This window comes from Ischnura elegans, chromosome 2 (genome assembly GCF_921293095.1).
Source record: "Ischnura elegans chromosome 2, ioIscEleg1.1, whole genome shotgun sequence".
NCBI lineage: Eukaryota > Metazoa > Arthropoda > Insecta > Odonata > Coenagrionidae > Ischnura > Ischnura elegans.
This window is the reverse complement of record NC_060247.1, coordinates 135963257-135978288: the sequence shown is the minus strand read 5'-3', so window position 1 is coordinate 135978288 and position 15032 is coordinate 135963257. Positions and strand designations below refer to the sequence as shown.

The 15032-nt window shown below is 38.5% G+C and overlaps 1 protein-coding gene across 1 annotated transcript; it reads left to right on the top strand.

The window, feature by feature from the left end:
• The first annotated feature begins 8599 nt into the window (after positions 1 to 8599).
• Positions 8600 to 14786, top strand: LOC124154668 (cuticle protein 64-like). Its single transcript, XM_046528531.1, has 2 exons — positions 8600 to 8642; positions 13853 to 14786. The coding sequence occupies exons 1-2, from the start codon at positions 8631 to 8633 to the stop codon at positions 14534 to 14536; spliced, it is 696 nt and encodes a 231-aa protein (XP_046384487.1). The 5' UTR covers positions 8600 to 8630; the 3' UTR covers positions 14537 to 14786.
• Positions 14787 to 15032: the final 246 nt, after the last annotated feature.

Genomic DNA, 15032 nt, shown 5'->3' with positions numbered 1-15032 from the left:
GATATAATTCCTGTACTCAAACCTATACCTCCTTGTTAGCTAATCAATTTTTTGCCCTTAAGAATTTAGGAAGGTGATGATTATGTGCGTGGAGTTGATTTTTTACGGCGCTTACGTAAAAGCTCTTTCTTAACCGCCTTGTTTTTGTCGAACCGTGCTCTTGATTCTGCATAATATCAGTCGTAATATTTCTGCTTTCTCTGAGAGAGCATAGAGAAAGTGAAAATCGCGAGAAATGGCTCGATTTCCAATGCCTTCAGAGCTGAGGATTGTCCCATATCCCTCCTCCCTTAACCCCCTCACTTCCCATAAATATTTGCGCCGACTTGGTGAAAACGTTTTGCTTGAGCGCTGTTGATTGAAATAAAACGGATTTTATTTATTGATATTCGAAGAATTAATTCGGGCATTTTGTAGCCCCATTTTAATTACACATGATTCTTATTGCTGCTTAGAGCGGTGTAAGATTGCCCTCTATAAAATACTTCACTACTTCTTCGTCTTTCTCTGCAGCTTGGGGTCGTTATGGGTCGCTGATCCAAACTAGTCACCCCATAGTCACATGATCTTGGATACTCATTACTTTCAAACTTGTTCAAAAATTTGATTTCAAACTTCGTTGTCAAACCTTTCTCCCTCAAATCCTTCCTCCCTCTTTGATCATCTCCTAGTTCTCTTCTACATACTTAATTTCTAATTCTATTCCCCACGTACTCTTCATCCCTTCTTAAAATACCATTGCGTCCTTCCCTCTTGCCCCTTCCTTGAGATCATTTCAAAGCTAAGCTACCCTACCAAAGATAAGCGACACACCCGATCTACGTCTTTACCCCACATTGCTACACCCAGGGTATCTGTAATTAAGCGCTCACTTTTCCATAGACTCTCTTTTCTTATAAATTCTCTTCCCCGTGATATCGATCCGTTTGCTCTGACACTTAAAATTTTTTACTCACCTCGCTTCAACATATTTATCGCATTAATGACTAGATAGCCGGATAAATTTTTGCTGTTTTCTTTTATTCTATTTAAATTTGTAATAAATAATTATTATTTAATTATTTAATATTTGTTGTTATAAGTGCACTTTAAATTGGCATTCTTGCTGTATGTGTACGTCTTTATTAAAATAAAAAAATAAAAAATACCCATCGTGGTTGAGGATCAAAATCTCATATCATTCTATTTATTTAAATGATTTAGCGGTTATCCATCAATTTTATGGTTGAGAATTTCTTCAAATTCCATGGTAACACGTAGGTACAGCGTCGGTTCATCAGAATTATTTCCTGATGGAGGTCCACCGCACACGCCTTCAACTACTCATTTGAGGCATTGTTCATGGAGAAAGGAGTGTTTAGAATTTACGCGACCATGTCCAGTGAACCGCGCGACGTCAAAACCAATTTTCTCCTCTCAGGCGCGCAGCTAGGAATTAAGGCTAGGGGATGTTTTAGGAGCAACTAATACTGGGGGGTATGGAATACAGGAGATGCGGGTGCCCTCCACCAGAAATTTTTGAAATTAAATGGTTCAAATAGTGAGTTTTACGACTTTTCGAGGGATATTTTATTAATCCTTACACTATTCTATGCGTAATATTCATCCAATTAAGTAAAATGGATTAAATTTTAAAAATTTTCCGAGTTCTGGGGGGGTTTTTATCCCACAAAACTCCCCCCTTGCTGCGCCACTGTCTCCACTCTTTTCATCTTCTGGCACACACTTCTCTCCAATCGTCCCGGGCCTCCATTCAATGCAAATCCTGTATTACTTTATCCATCCACGATTCCTTCGCTCTTTCACTTGGTTTTTTTCCCTCATAATTTGCGAATTTCGGATACATTTCCGTCCACATCCGTTCCCAATTCAATCTCCTGCTTTTTAAATATCCACCGACCGTATTATCCCCATAAACATTATGTATTTGCTGATTGTGTTGCTTTATTTACTCTCCTGTTAAATCGTCCTGAAGTAGACCATATATTTTCCTAAGCGCCCGCCTCTAAAAAAAACTAGTAGTTTATTCAAGGGTCGTTTCCTTGTGCTCCAGCCTTAGCAACCATAAAGAACTATAGGGTTAATTAGTAACTTGTACATTCTTATTTTTAGTTGTGCCGAATTGAATAAGGAGATAATGTAATCATACGCGCATTTCATCATATAATATCGGTTTTCTTTATTTTTCTGCTCATTCTCAGACCAAAATCTTGTGGCCGTAAAGTACTTCCAAATGGTTGGTATTTGCTTTGAACCAACCTTCATTAGCCGTTCTGCTTTTCTGTATTTTTGGCTGCCTCACTTTGTAAGAGCTACCCTGGTCCATTTCTTTTATTAACTAAAAATGTCATTTCTCGCATTTGAAAAGCGAATATTTTATTTGGAGTCTTTTCCTCAACTACATGAGTGCAATACTATTTTCTGATTTTGTTTTTCGGTTTTTATTATATTTCATTGGCTTCATTGAAAATTCTGTTGGATGAAATTTTTATCCGTTTCGTGTCTGCAGTATATTCACGAATACAATCCGAGAAAAAATTTTCACGTTCATAGTTAAATGAACTTTCGCAATTTTCATATACCCTTATCATTTTTCCGGATCTTTTCCTTTTCTGGTACTTTCCCTCTTTCGTATAAACTTAGAATTGGCTACGCCAGAGATCAGGACCAGGGTATTTTCCCCTTTCAATACATTAAATTTTTCCCCTATAATTCAATCTCAGAATGAGCAATTCTTGTCATCACGAGTTATTCTAAGAAGTTATTGTTACCATTTTTCAATTTCAGAATGAAATGGATTTTCTTCTACACCATTTTCTCTTTCTATTATTTATTTATTTATTTATTTCAGTCCATCGTCAATAGTTGCCGAGCGAAAAAATGACCAAAATAAAGACAACCTTGTCTTCATTAAGTGCCCTGAAAAAAATCGGGTAATCGCCATGATTTTCATTGTATTTTAGCCTCGAATATTTTTTTAAAAAACTTAAAATTTTAAGAAATTTATTCTTTTAAAAATTTCGTTGCTCTGGTGTTATGGCACGTATTTGGTTGACGATGAATTTGATATTAGAAAAATAAAGCCAACCAGTACAATAGCGGTAATTATGACCATTGTGGAGAGGAACTTAAAATATGACCGGGGCGTGTATACCTGTTTCGTGTAATTGAAAAAGCATTTGATGGAGTGGACTTGATAATTTTAATGGACATTCTCAAGAAAATAGACCCCGATTGGAGGGATAAGCGATTCATTCATAATCTGTATGTGGCCAAGACCGCGCAAGTGATGGTAGCGGAGGAAGACTCAGGGTGGACAAGGAAGTCCACTTCAACAATTTCTTTCTAACGGGTACGAAGTAAAGATGATAATAGAAGTGTGGGATGATCTGGAAGTAGGAGTAAAAGTTTGGAAAATGATGTTTGAATCAATGATGTTCGTGGACGATCAGACGTTGATTAGTCAATCAGCGAGAGGGCTTCAGGCCCTAGTGGATGCGGTAAACAACCACTAAGAGGAGTATGACATGACAATCAATTACAAGAAGACTAAGGTTATGAGGTTCTGCAAAACATCGCAAGCTATGAATGTGATATTCAAGATAAAAAGCAGGTGGGCAAAAAAATGGAGCAGGGAGAGCAATTTAACTTCTTGGGGAGTACATCAGAGGAAAACGAATACACATGTATGAACATCAGGATGAGAATTACGTTAGCAAATGATGCGTTCATAAACAGAAGGGAGCGTATGAGAAGATCTTTAGAAAATAGTGGAAAGAAGAGGCTTATGAAGACTGATCCGCATCTGTAGGACTTTATTTTTTATTTATTTATTTGCAATAAACCCAAAAACAGTACATGAGACCTTTTACATTGGATTTTTAAACAAATGGATAAATAAGAAAGTGGAACAAGAAACAAAGACAAAAAAATAAAACTTGATTTAATATACTCAGATATACATAATACTCCTCTTCTATGAACGCCTCATCCGCTCATATGCTATTTGGGAAGGGTGGACGGAGGTATGGACAATAGGGTATTTTCCTTCATCAAAGAAAACGAAATGCATTGATTGCGATTCCTTACCCACTATTAGTGTATTCATAACACAAAAATTATTTGGCTTTAGAAATCCCAGTGTTGACGAATGGCAATGGTCAATTTTAACCGCATTTGAAGAAGGCCAGATAGGCGCCCATGCGATGCCACTCCGCGTGACGTCACAAGGGCCTAGTTTCTATACGAGTAGATAGGAGTTTTACATTGCATGAGATTACCAATGCATGCATGAGGCACAGAGCTCAGGGAAGCATCTCTTAATAATCACCCCTTAAAATTACCTAAGTTCGGAAAGTTTCCTTCGTTTGATAGGGGAATAATAATCCTAATTTAAGCCAAGCGTTGCCTGCTAGCAGCCTGCGTCGTATCAGCGCTAAAGCCTCGCCCCAAGGTCACCTCACACGCCGACAGCTGGAACCAGAAATACGTCACACGGACTTTCCCAGTATTCATACTTAGCCGTCGCGTTTTCGCACGCTTCAAAATTTTCACTTTTCGTTTAATCGCGAAAAGCAGATATCGTCAATCGAAAAACTAAGAGCGTAAAATGCGTACTCCAGGAGTAATAATCTTTCGATTTAGGCAATAAAAAAATAATATGAAACCACCCTATTAGGAAGAAGGACGAGAAAAGACTGGGGAAGGACGAGACATGGGTGTGGAGAAGACTGTAGAAAGTGAAGATGACGAAGAGAAGGAGGAACGAGCAAGTGCTGTGCATGGTGGGTTAGTAGAAGCATCTTCCAAATCAGATATGGAGGATACACAAGATTTTGGATGGCGAGAGTACTTTGGCGGGGAGGGTTTGTTGAAAACAACGAATGGGATTTTTTAGATAGAATGAAGGCCTTATTTTGAATTGAAGAGGGAGGCCCATGAGGGGATGGGAGACTGTCAGAATACTTCTTAAATACTCCATAAATCCTAACTTAATCGGTAGAAAACCTTAAAAAATATATTTTATTAAGATAATGTTATATCTATTTTATCGTGGGTTTTCAATAAGATGAAATAAAAATTTTCTTTAGCCATATGCATTTAATTCTTTCGTTCACCACATACGTGATTATATATGAGAATGTGACCAGCATCGGTCGGGAAACATTGGGACCAACCCAACATCAGCGCGGCGAAATGCAAAAAGGGAAATCGCATTTTAATTTGATAGTTACTCAGGGCCACTTATATCATTTCAATCATGCTGCTCTATCTAGCTGAGCAACAACAGTGGTCGGGGAAAAATTTCTTCTTTTCATATAATTGCTTCGACAATTTACTCGATACACTGTTTTATGCATAATCAATCGCAATTGCTCCTTTATCTTTTGTTCCTTACTTACAAATAAGGGTTTCCAGTGATAAAATATATGTTTTTGATTCAGGTGGATAAGTTCTTTGTCGTGATATGACTTAATGTCACTCCGTAACGCAACTCCTTAAAGTCAATTCATGTAATTAGTGTCACTTCTTAACCCTTCAGGAAGATATACGGCATGAAAGGTATACCTTTTCTTCATGATTATGTATGTTGGAGGAGAGATATGTTTACATTTAAACAGAATATTCCTGTCACTATTCTGGAAAAATAAATTAAAATTAGTTGAAATTAAGATATTTAATCAGCTGCATGCACTTACATTTTGACTGCTACCCTGTGATGGTGTCAACCGATAGGGTCCAAAACTATCTGGTCATGCTAAGGAATAATTTCGCGTGTGCTTGGACGATTTGATGAATACTTGTTGGATTTCATTGCGGATGGCCACGAATAAAACTGTCAAATTAACTGATGACTCGCGTAACATATTTGCTGAAGGAACTTCGTCAGTACGTGTTAAATCCCTCTCGTACTCCGTTATTAATTTTCGAGGTAAAATCATAGGGAATTATTGTTAAATACTTGAAAAATTATCACAAAATTAATTTAAAATTATTAAATTAATTTGAAAAAGAAAATTAATTTTTATCTACGGTTGTAAGAGAACCGTACGAGTATTTTTTTCAGTTTTTAATGATTTTAATTAGAATTTTTTATTCCTTCTCCACAGAAAAAGGAAAATAATTTCTTCTTGTTATTGATCACTCAACACAAGGAAAAAGATTTATTTTTCACTAATATTTTTACAGTGGTATCCAAATTACATCAAATTTACGGCGATCGAATCGATACTTTACGGATTTTTAATCACCAATTGAGGTATCCATGGAAATGGATTACCCTTACGCCGATTTGTGGAAACGGTCGCTTAGCATTACCGCTTGAATGTTTTGGAAGACTTCTTACGGGCGCGCGATCTCCCGGTGAAACAGCCTCCGTTGACCACTTATAAAACGTACGCAACTCAAATACCTGTGTGTGAGACTGCAGCAAGGTTCACGAGTACACATTGGAATTCTGCCGCGAGGAAAAGTTACCGCCACTAAAGAAATTCACTCTCGCTTGCGAGCTAGCCTGAGAATTGCCTCCTCGTGTGCTGCTTGATAGGGCCAACAGTAATTACGCATCACTCTCCGCCATTTGAACCACTCGGACATTTATTTGAATGCCGGCAATTCAAGGAATGAGCGTTTCAACTCATTTGAAAAGCGGTAATTCTTGAGAAATATATGGGTAGGGAAAACTGAAATACATTACAGCAGACTGTCAGTGAGTGTATAAAAAGTCGGAAAGGTAATTGAGTTAAACGAAAATATTACAATAATTTTTTTTTAAATATATACAAAACACGTTACGGCTCACGCTAAAAATATGGTAACCACGCTGTCTCGCCACATGTTCCCACGCATAAATTTTACAAAAAAAAAGACTACATGCTCAAATTGTAAAACATGGTGCGCATTTGACTTACATTTGACACAGTAGAGTGATATAAATTCATCATCATGCATTTTATGTTTTAGTTGTAGTAGTGTGATGAATATTTACAAAACTGCACAAAGAATTTGATTTAAGATATTTTGAGCAAATTTTTGTTTTTGAACATATAATCTTTTTTATTTTAACGCAGGGCCGGGGAAGGTTGATTTATTTTCTCGTTAAGTATTTCGAATAAAAACGTGGATTATATATTTAAGTTCTGATCGATATTATTTCATTTAAGTTTTAGTAAAACGTAGTTTTTTAAATAATTTTACCATACAGTTTAGAATGAACTTAAGGAGAACAAAATAATAAACTCCATGTAATAATATAAAAGAATTTATCTACATTCGGCTTACTTGTCTGGCATTCAGCTTGTCAATTGAATAACTTTATTTTCATACTAATTGTTTGCCTTTAAACTCTGTGGAAATAAGTTACTTACCTTAGGCCCCGTGCACAGAAATGGTCATTGAAATAGGGATCTATTTACTTTAATTGTATTAGTATAAAATGAATTGCTTAGTTATATTTTATTCTTTGGATTGTTTTTTTCATGTCTTAGAAAAAATACTTGAAGGCCTTATGGATACATGTTTGTACCGGAGCGATTTCAAATATTTTTTAGATTTACCGGCAATGATCCTAATGAATAACGGGAAATGTTTTCGTTCTTCACAACTAGTATCACTGTGAATACAATGGCGGGCTACGCAGAAGAAATCGATCCCTGGACCCGGTGCGGATTCCGGTAACTCTTCCTACTATCAAAACTTTAGGTAAAACAGAGATCCTTCGTTCTCCCAAATGTTTACGACGGATATCAGAGCATCACTATGGATTTTAGTGTACCTTCCGAGATCTTCGTCGTGATTCCGCTCCTCGTGAATATATTATGTCTCAGGACTTGTTCTAAAAGGCAGAATTCACATTAAAATTAAAAATCAGGCCGAAGTACAACCTAAAGAAGACTTCAGGATAGCGGACGAAACTGTCGCCCCTCAAACCAATCTGACGCGACTGAACACTCGGAAAGTAGACTGCTTACATCTGTTACGCCGTTCACTTATAAAAATAATTTTTTTAATAATATTTTTTGTTAAAAAACTATTTAAAACCAAATAAGGCACGTGAATTTATAGGGAAAATCTTTATAAAAATTTTAATAATCATCTCTCGTGAAAGGTCCCCGAAAGAGGTCAAACTGGATTTTGACAGTAAATTTGTGAGGGATAAATTTATCCCCAACCTTTTAAAAGAAACCAGTGCATTGCTGTGGTAATAAGGGATGACATAATCTTGGGAACAGTGCTATCCCAGGGCCAAGGTATCCTAAAATTCTTCTCTTATCTGCATCCGACCGATGGAGCATAGATAGATGGATCTTACGGCACTCGGCTTGGCCCGCAGCAGTTATACACTCTGTCGCGCCCCCAACCGTCGCGACGCGTCGCTCGGATTCCGACCGATTCCTGGCTGCTCGAGACGAAAAGGGTTGCAGGAGCGTGAGAGAGGTGGATTATGTAAGAGCAGAACGCCTTAAACGTGGAATCGGTGGGTATGGGGAAAGCGGAAGAGCTTCGAGAGGTGAAATTCTTTCAACGGAAGCAAAGCCCCGACCGGCCGGGGACACTATATAAATGCCTCGCCCTGGGATGTCCAATCATTCGAGTTCACCACGCCAAGCACGCAACCACTCGCCGAGGAAATGAATCGACTGGTGAGTGAGATCCATCCCCCCTTATTCGTACTCCTAAGCCCTCTCGATTTCTCTCGATAAAGAGCCAACGTTTAAGAGTCATCTTCCTATTCAATCTGCGCCATCCACCCAAAGACGTCTATGTTCGTATTGCGCTATTTATTCTGCTGTTGGATGCAATCAAACTATTCGCTTGTGTACTGTTTTTTTAATCCATTGCTGGTGGTTACCAGGGAATAAAGATTGTTGCAAATCCTCAATTGACTTTGCCGAGCCAACTGTGCATTTATACTGCATTTTTTTAATATAGTACACTAATTTTCTAAGGGGTTGATTTTTCTCTTAGTTTTTGCCCACTCCTTCAGCACAAAATTATCCCCAAAGCTTATAATATGGCTGAATTACAGTCACTGTTGGACCAACGATTGCCCAAATGATCTAATTAAAATAAATAATCACACTTCTTCTCAAATGATAAAATTGCATCCGGCTCATCAATCGGGAATTTCATCATGCTGGGACTTATAATGACTTTCTAATATTTTACTCAACGTTTATTCACCCCACTAATGCCATTGTCTACTGTAGGACAAGGATGCAATGGAGTTCTCTCTTTGATATTGATTCTATTAACCAGTGGGGTGCATAAACGTTGAGTGGAACGCCAATAAGGCCCCATTACTATCATCATCTTCTCTCCATGATTTTGCGTAAAATTTCACATATCCAATTTCCATTATTTTTGCAACATATTTTTTTTCCTTTAAGAATTTCCTCGGGTTTTCAACCGACAGAGGCGACCCATATACATCTATAACTACATAAGTACCTTCCAGCCACCAATAGGGTATTTGGCAGGGGAGATCAATCGAATTCTAATCGAGATTTTGATTAACTATTTGGTCATAATCATCGAGGTCACTTTTCCCTTCGATGAAGATGATGAGTGCCTTACCAGGTTGAAGACCCGAAAGATTTGACTCATTAGACACACAAAGATGGTGTGACATATTTCTTGCTTGCCCCTCACTGAGCATTTGGTCCGTAACTACTGTTTAGGCAATATTTTTTAAGAAAACCAATACTATTTAACGATTATCAAGTGATTCACTTTATAAATAAAAGTTGCGGATTAAGTTAAGATAACTTGCAACTTTATAAAGATAATATACCGGCAAAAAGATCAGGAATTAATTTTGCAGCAGAAAAGATAAATATTTAGAATTATTCAAGAAACAGATTTCAATAAACGATGTTTAATTTAGGAGCAGATATGTCCCCAGAAAAAATTCTTTAATTCTTGGTTTTTCATATTTTTCACTGAACACGATTAATATTCTCATCACATTATGCTAAGTAAAGACAAATGTAATTATTTATTTTAATTAGATCATTTGAGCAATCACTGCTCGAATAGTGTTTGTTTGTTTGCTCACAATCCATTTTGCGGCATGAAAACAATTCACCCGTTAATGAAAGATCTCGCACTCCTTAGAGACTGCCTTCACTTTAAAAAGTAAACGGCCTACGACAGGTAATAGGAAACCATGATACATAGCGACCGTATTTCCAAACTAGGAACGACAATACTATATTTTATCGTGAAAAAATACTTTTGTACTGAAATAAGGAGTCTCAATATGCACTCTAAACCGTAAACAATGCTAAGAAGAACTGTTTTATTTTTGTATGCCATGCGATTATGTTCCGTGAGCTACTTCCTGCCGATCACTTTTTAACACTGACGTTGTTCCGTGTATGATATTTCCATGCAGTTTCTGGTTTGTCCATCATTGAGCTTTTGGTCCGCAATAGAGTATGTGCACTCGGGAGGAATACGATTGAAATGCAGTTTATTCGATAAAGTGTATCGTAAATATCATTACTTTCGATTAACAGCATTAATTGTTGCTTAGTTTGTTTAATAATTACTATTTAATATGCATTGTTTTCGCAACGATATTAGGCAGACGAAAACGCTCATCTATTGGCTCCTCGGTATGTGACGTCATTCTGGTCTATCTCATCAGCGTGCAAGGTGTTTATCGTGTTATGATCGTGTTTATGATTCAATATACTACGTGTGCATTGGAAAAAGTTGGTGGATCTGATCTGTGTAAAGGGAAATACGTTTAAGTGCTTATCATGGAATCAGGTTTCGTGAGGGTTTCTTCAAATAATATCCCGAAGGTGGATGCTTCAATGATTGACCGTGCTGATTATGTTGGACTATACCTACATGCCTCGGCACGAAGTTTTAATGTTGAACTGGAGATTTTTTGTTGTCTTGTCTCATTCATAATAAAGAGAAATGGACGGGAAATCTCATCGGAAATTAGGTCTAACATAAGTGAATTAAGTAAGATTGTTTACAGTAGGTAATTGGCCAAAAGTTTGTTAGCACGATTCGAAGGTTTACGGAAGTAAAAGTGCCGGTAGGTAGATAACTATCGATATTTGTATTATTGTCATTTCAAATACCGATCATAATTTAATTTATCTATTTAACTATTTTCTATTCTATTATTATTTAACCTACTGACTCGCGAAAAATAATTTTTCATATTCAGTTATGGCCCGTGGTGAATGGATGAATATCCATAGTTAATTATTAAATTGCCGTTACTGAGCTGGGCTCTTCTTCTTCTGGGCTATTTAAGGTTTTAAACGTAAGCACAAATAACTGAAGTTACATTTTGGTCCAGTTTAAGCAGTAATCTGATCTTAATTTCTTAAAAAAACGCACTTTTAGTCGACGTATTTGTTCTTTCGTAGAATTAATGTATTCAAAAGCAGAGTTCTGATTATCTCAATGTTTCTACAAGTTATTTTCAGTTCGCTAACAAAGATATGTCAGTCAGATGTACATTTGCTTCGTTGAGGTTTATGAATAGCATTTGTGAGGCATATCTAAAAATTGGTTATTGAAAACTTGGTCCGGATGAATGACGGAAATCTCTCGGGCTGGAAATCAAATGTTTGATAGTTAGATCAGACGATTACTTTTCATTCATTCGGTTTCAATATGTTTCTCGAAGCATTTGTTAGCACAATTTAATAATTGGTTCATTTTATATTTCTTCACAGCATAAGTTTATTGGTTTTCAAGGTACTAAGCGTCTTAAGCGAGGAATTAAGCGAGGAATCCCTGCGCGCGGTGCATTTCCAAAAAGTAGTCCCGACTTGTGATACGTAATAATGAGCTTATTTCACATCCGATTTGGAAAATATTAGCATCACTGTGTTTGGAATTAAATTACAAACATTTTGAATGCCCAAACTATCACTTTTTATCGAAAATTAATTTTCCGTTTTTTTTGTTAGTAGTACGGGTACAGTTACTAAGTTAGTTACTAATTAGTGACTTAGTTTTCACGAATTAAGTCGTACTATTTTCAAGGATCATCACTGTTTAAGTGTCTCTTAATTTTAATGTCACTATAAATCTGCAAACGAACGCAAATGCGAGAACCGAGGAGTAAGAAATACGATTAGGTAGTTCGAGGTAGAAAAGTTGATAGAGTCTCGTCGTCAGCGTAACCGAGAAACAAATGAATTAAAAGATGTAGATGATGGCATGTACACACTTTAAATCTAGTTCATAAGGCATTCCATGGCTTCTTTCCAAACTCAGTATACGCTGTAGAGGGGCTCACCCTAAAGAACAAGGAATGCCTGAGAACACGTCGAACAAAATGACGTCACAGCCTTGAGAATATGGCCGACTGGTGTTTCAGCGCATCATTAATTTTGCAAATTTTAATAATTAATATCTCGCTTAAAAAGTACCTCTCTATTCTCAGGCTCGAAATTTAGCCTAATTGAGGTGTAAATTCTTTTTTAAGATCACTTCCCAAAAATGTGCACATACTCTATTGGGTATTTTCCTTCATCAAAGAAAACGAAAAGCATCGCTAGTGATTCGTTACCCACCATTAGTGTATTCATAATATACAAATTATTTGGTTTCAGAAATCCCAGTTCAGACGAATGGCGATGGCCAACTTTAACCGCATTTGAAAAAGCCCAGATTGGCGCCCATGCGATTTCACTCCACGTGACGTCACAGGGATCTAGTTTCTATACGAGTAGATAGGAGTTTTACATCGTTTGAGATTACCAATGCATGCATGAGGTACAGAGCTCAGGGAAACATCTCTTAATAATCACCCATTAAAATTACATAAGTTCGGAAGGTTTCCTTCGTTTGATAGGGTAATAATAATCCTTATTTAAGCCAAGCGCTACCTGCTAGCAGTCTGCATCGTATTAGCGCTCAAAGCTTCGCCCCAAGGTCACCTCACACGCCGACAGCGGGAACCAGAATGATGTCACACGGTGTTTTCCCAGCATTCATACTTAGCCGTCGCGTTTTTGCGCGCTTGAAAATTTCCACTTTTCATTTAATCGCGAAAAATAGATATCGTCCTTAAAAAATCTAAAAGCGTGAAATGCGTACTCCAGGATAAATAATCTTTTGATTTAGGCAATTTAAAATTAATAGGAAACCACCCTAAAAATGTTTTGGTACTATTTTTTAGAGTTGAGCAATATTTTTCCACCATGATCTAGTGATTCACATCATCGATAAGTGCGATGACTGAGCAAAAAATTATCTGCGACTTCGTAAACATTATTTTCGGGAAAGAAGAATCGCAATAGACTTAAGTAACGGAAAAATATATTTATATATGTACTAGCAGGCTTGGAACCCACCAACCCCCGATATATCCCACGGTTGACTCAGAACTGAGCGGAGGACTGTGAACAACCAACAATGGTGAAAACGATTTCCGTATACTTCGCACGGAATCGGCTCATTTCCCGTTCCACGACATTGATCGATATGAGTGCCTACGTGCGCAGACCGAAAACGTCGTGTTAACGTTTAGCCCAGCAAAATGAATCAGTAACCTTTGAGTTATGATTTACTTTTGAGCGCGTTAATAGGTGTACCAATCCACAAGGATGAGCACTCGCAGAAATTCTATAATGTGACGTAACAAATGGCAATAAGAAAACAGCGCAAAGGAGGCGTCGGACGCAACCGAAAGTAGCACTACGGGCTTCATGAGTATGAGAAGTACTTTCGCACAAACTTTGGTTGAAATCGGTGCAGTCAGAAACGTACAGCGGACAGAAAACAGACATCCTTTTTTTATATATATATATACGTAGATGGATTAGCTTCATATACTATGAGCAACCCCTTTTCTTTTTTTTCTACTCAGGCACTCGTCTTCCTAGTGGCTCTGGCCGTCGCGACTGTGACCGCCGAGGAAGCCAAACAGGAAACAAAACAACACGAAAAGCGCGGAATCTACGGCCTAGGATACGGAGGACACTATGGAGGCCTAGGATACGGAGGACACTACGGAGGACTCTACGGCGGACACTACGGCGGACACTACGGCGGCTTCGGCTACGGTCACGGCTTGGGCTACGGCCACGGCTTGGGCTACGGTCACGGCTTCGGCTACGGTCACGGCTTCGGCTACGGCCACGGAATCACGAAAGCAATCACCGTCACCAAGGAGATCCCCGTCCCCGTGCCCCACCCCGTCCCCTTCCCCGTCGTGAAGAACGTCGGAGTCCCCGTCCCGCATCCCGTCCCGGTCCCCGTGGAGAAACCCTACCCGGTGGCCGTGCCAAAGCCGTACCCGGTCCCCGTGGAGAGGCCGGTCCCGTACCCTGTGGAAAAGCCCGTCCCGTACCCCGTGCACGTCCCCGTAAAGGTCCCCGTGCCTCACCCGGTGGCAGTCCCGGTCCCCAAACCAGTCGCATACCCCGTGCACGTCCCGGTTAAAGTGCCCGTGCCACACCCAGTCCCCATCTACAAGAAGTACCCCGTGTTCGTGGGTCACCACGGCTACGGCGGCTACGGTTACGGCGGCTACGGAGGTTACCACGGCTGAAGCGGGTGACCCCAACGAGCCCTTGAAGATCTTTAAGACTCTTACCTCTGTCCCGTCCCCATGAGGATCTGTCGTGTGTCGTCGTCCCCTCCTATTATTTTTGTGTGCGCGCTCACTCTTTCCCCAATCTCTCGCAAGATGTCACTCACCATTGGGGAGAACGCCATCGGATTCGCCTTTTTTTCTGTAACCATTGTTCCATATCTCATGTAACATGTGTTTTGTACAATAAATGTATGTTTTGTGTGTATATCATTCGAATTTATTTTAAAAATTAATCTGAATACCCTCTCCCCGAGCGAACTAAGTAAGTTAGCAATGAGTAGAGAAACTAAGTAATGAGTAAGGGTCATGTTTTAAAAATTAATTTTACTCATTTCCATACCACCGAAAACAGCTCATATTAGACTTCTACTTCGTGGTTTTTCAATAAGATAATTCTTACACATGCACAAAAAAACGGTACCGTCAATAGGGTCCAATTTCTCTAGCGGAA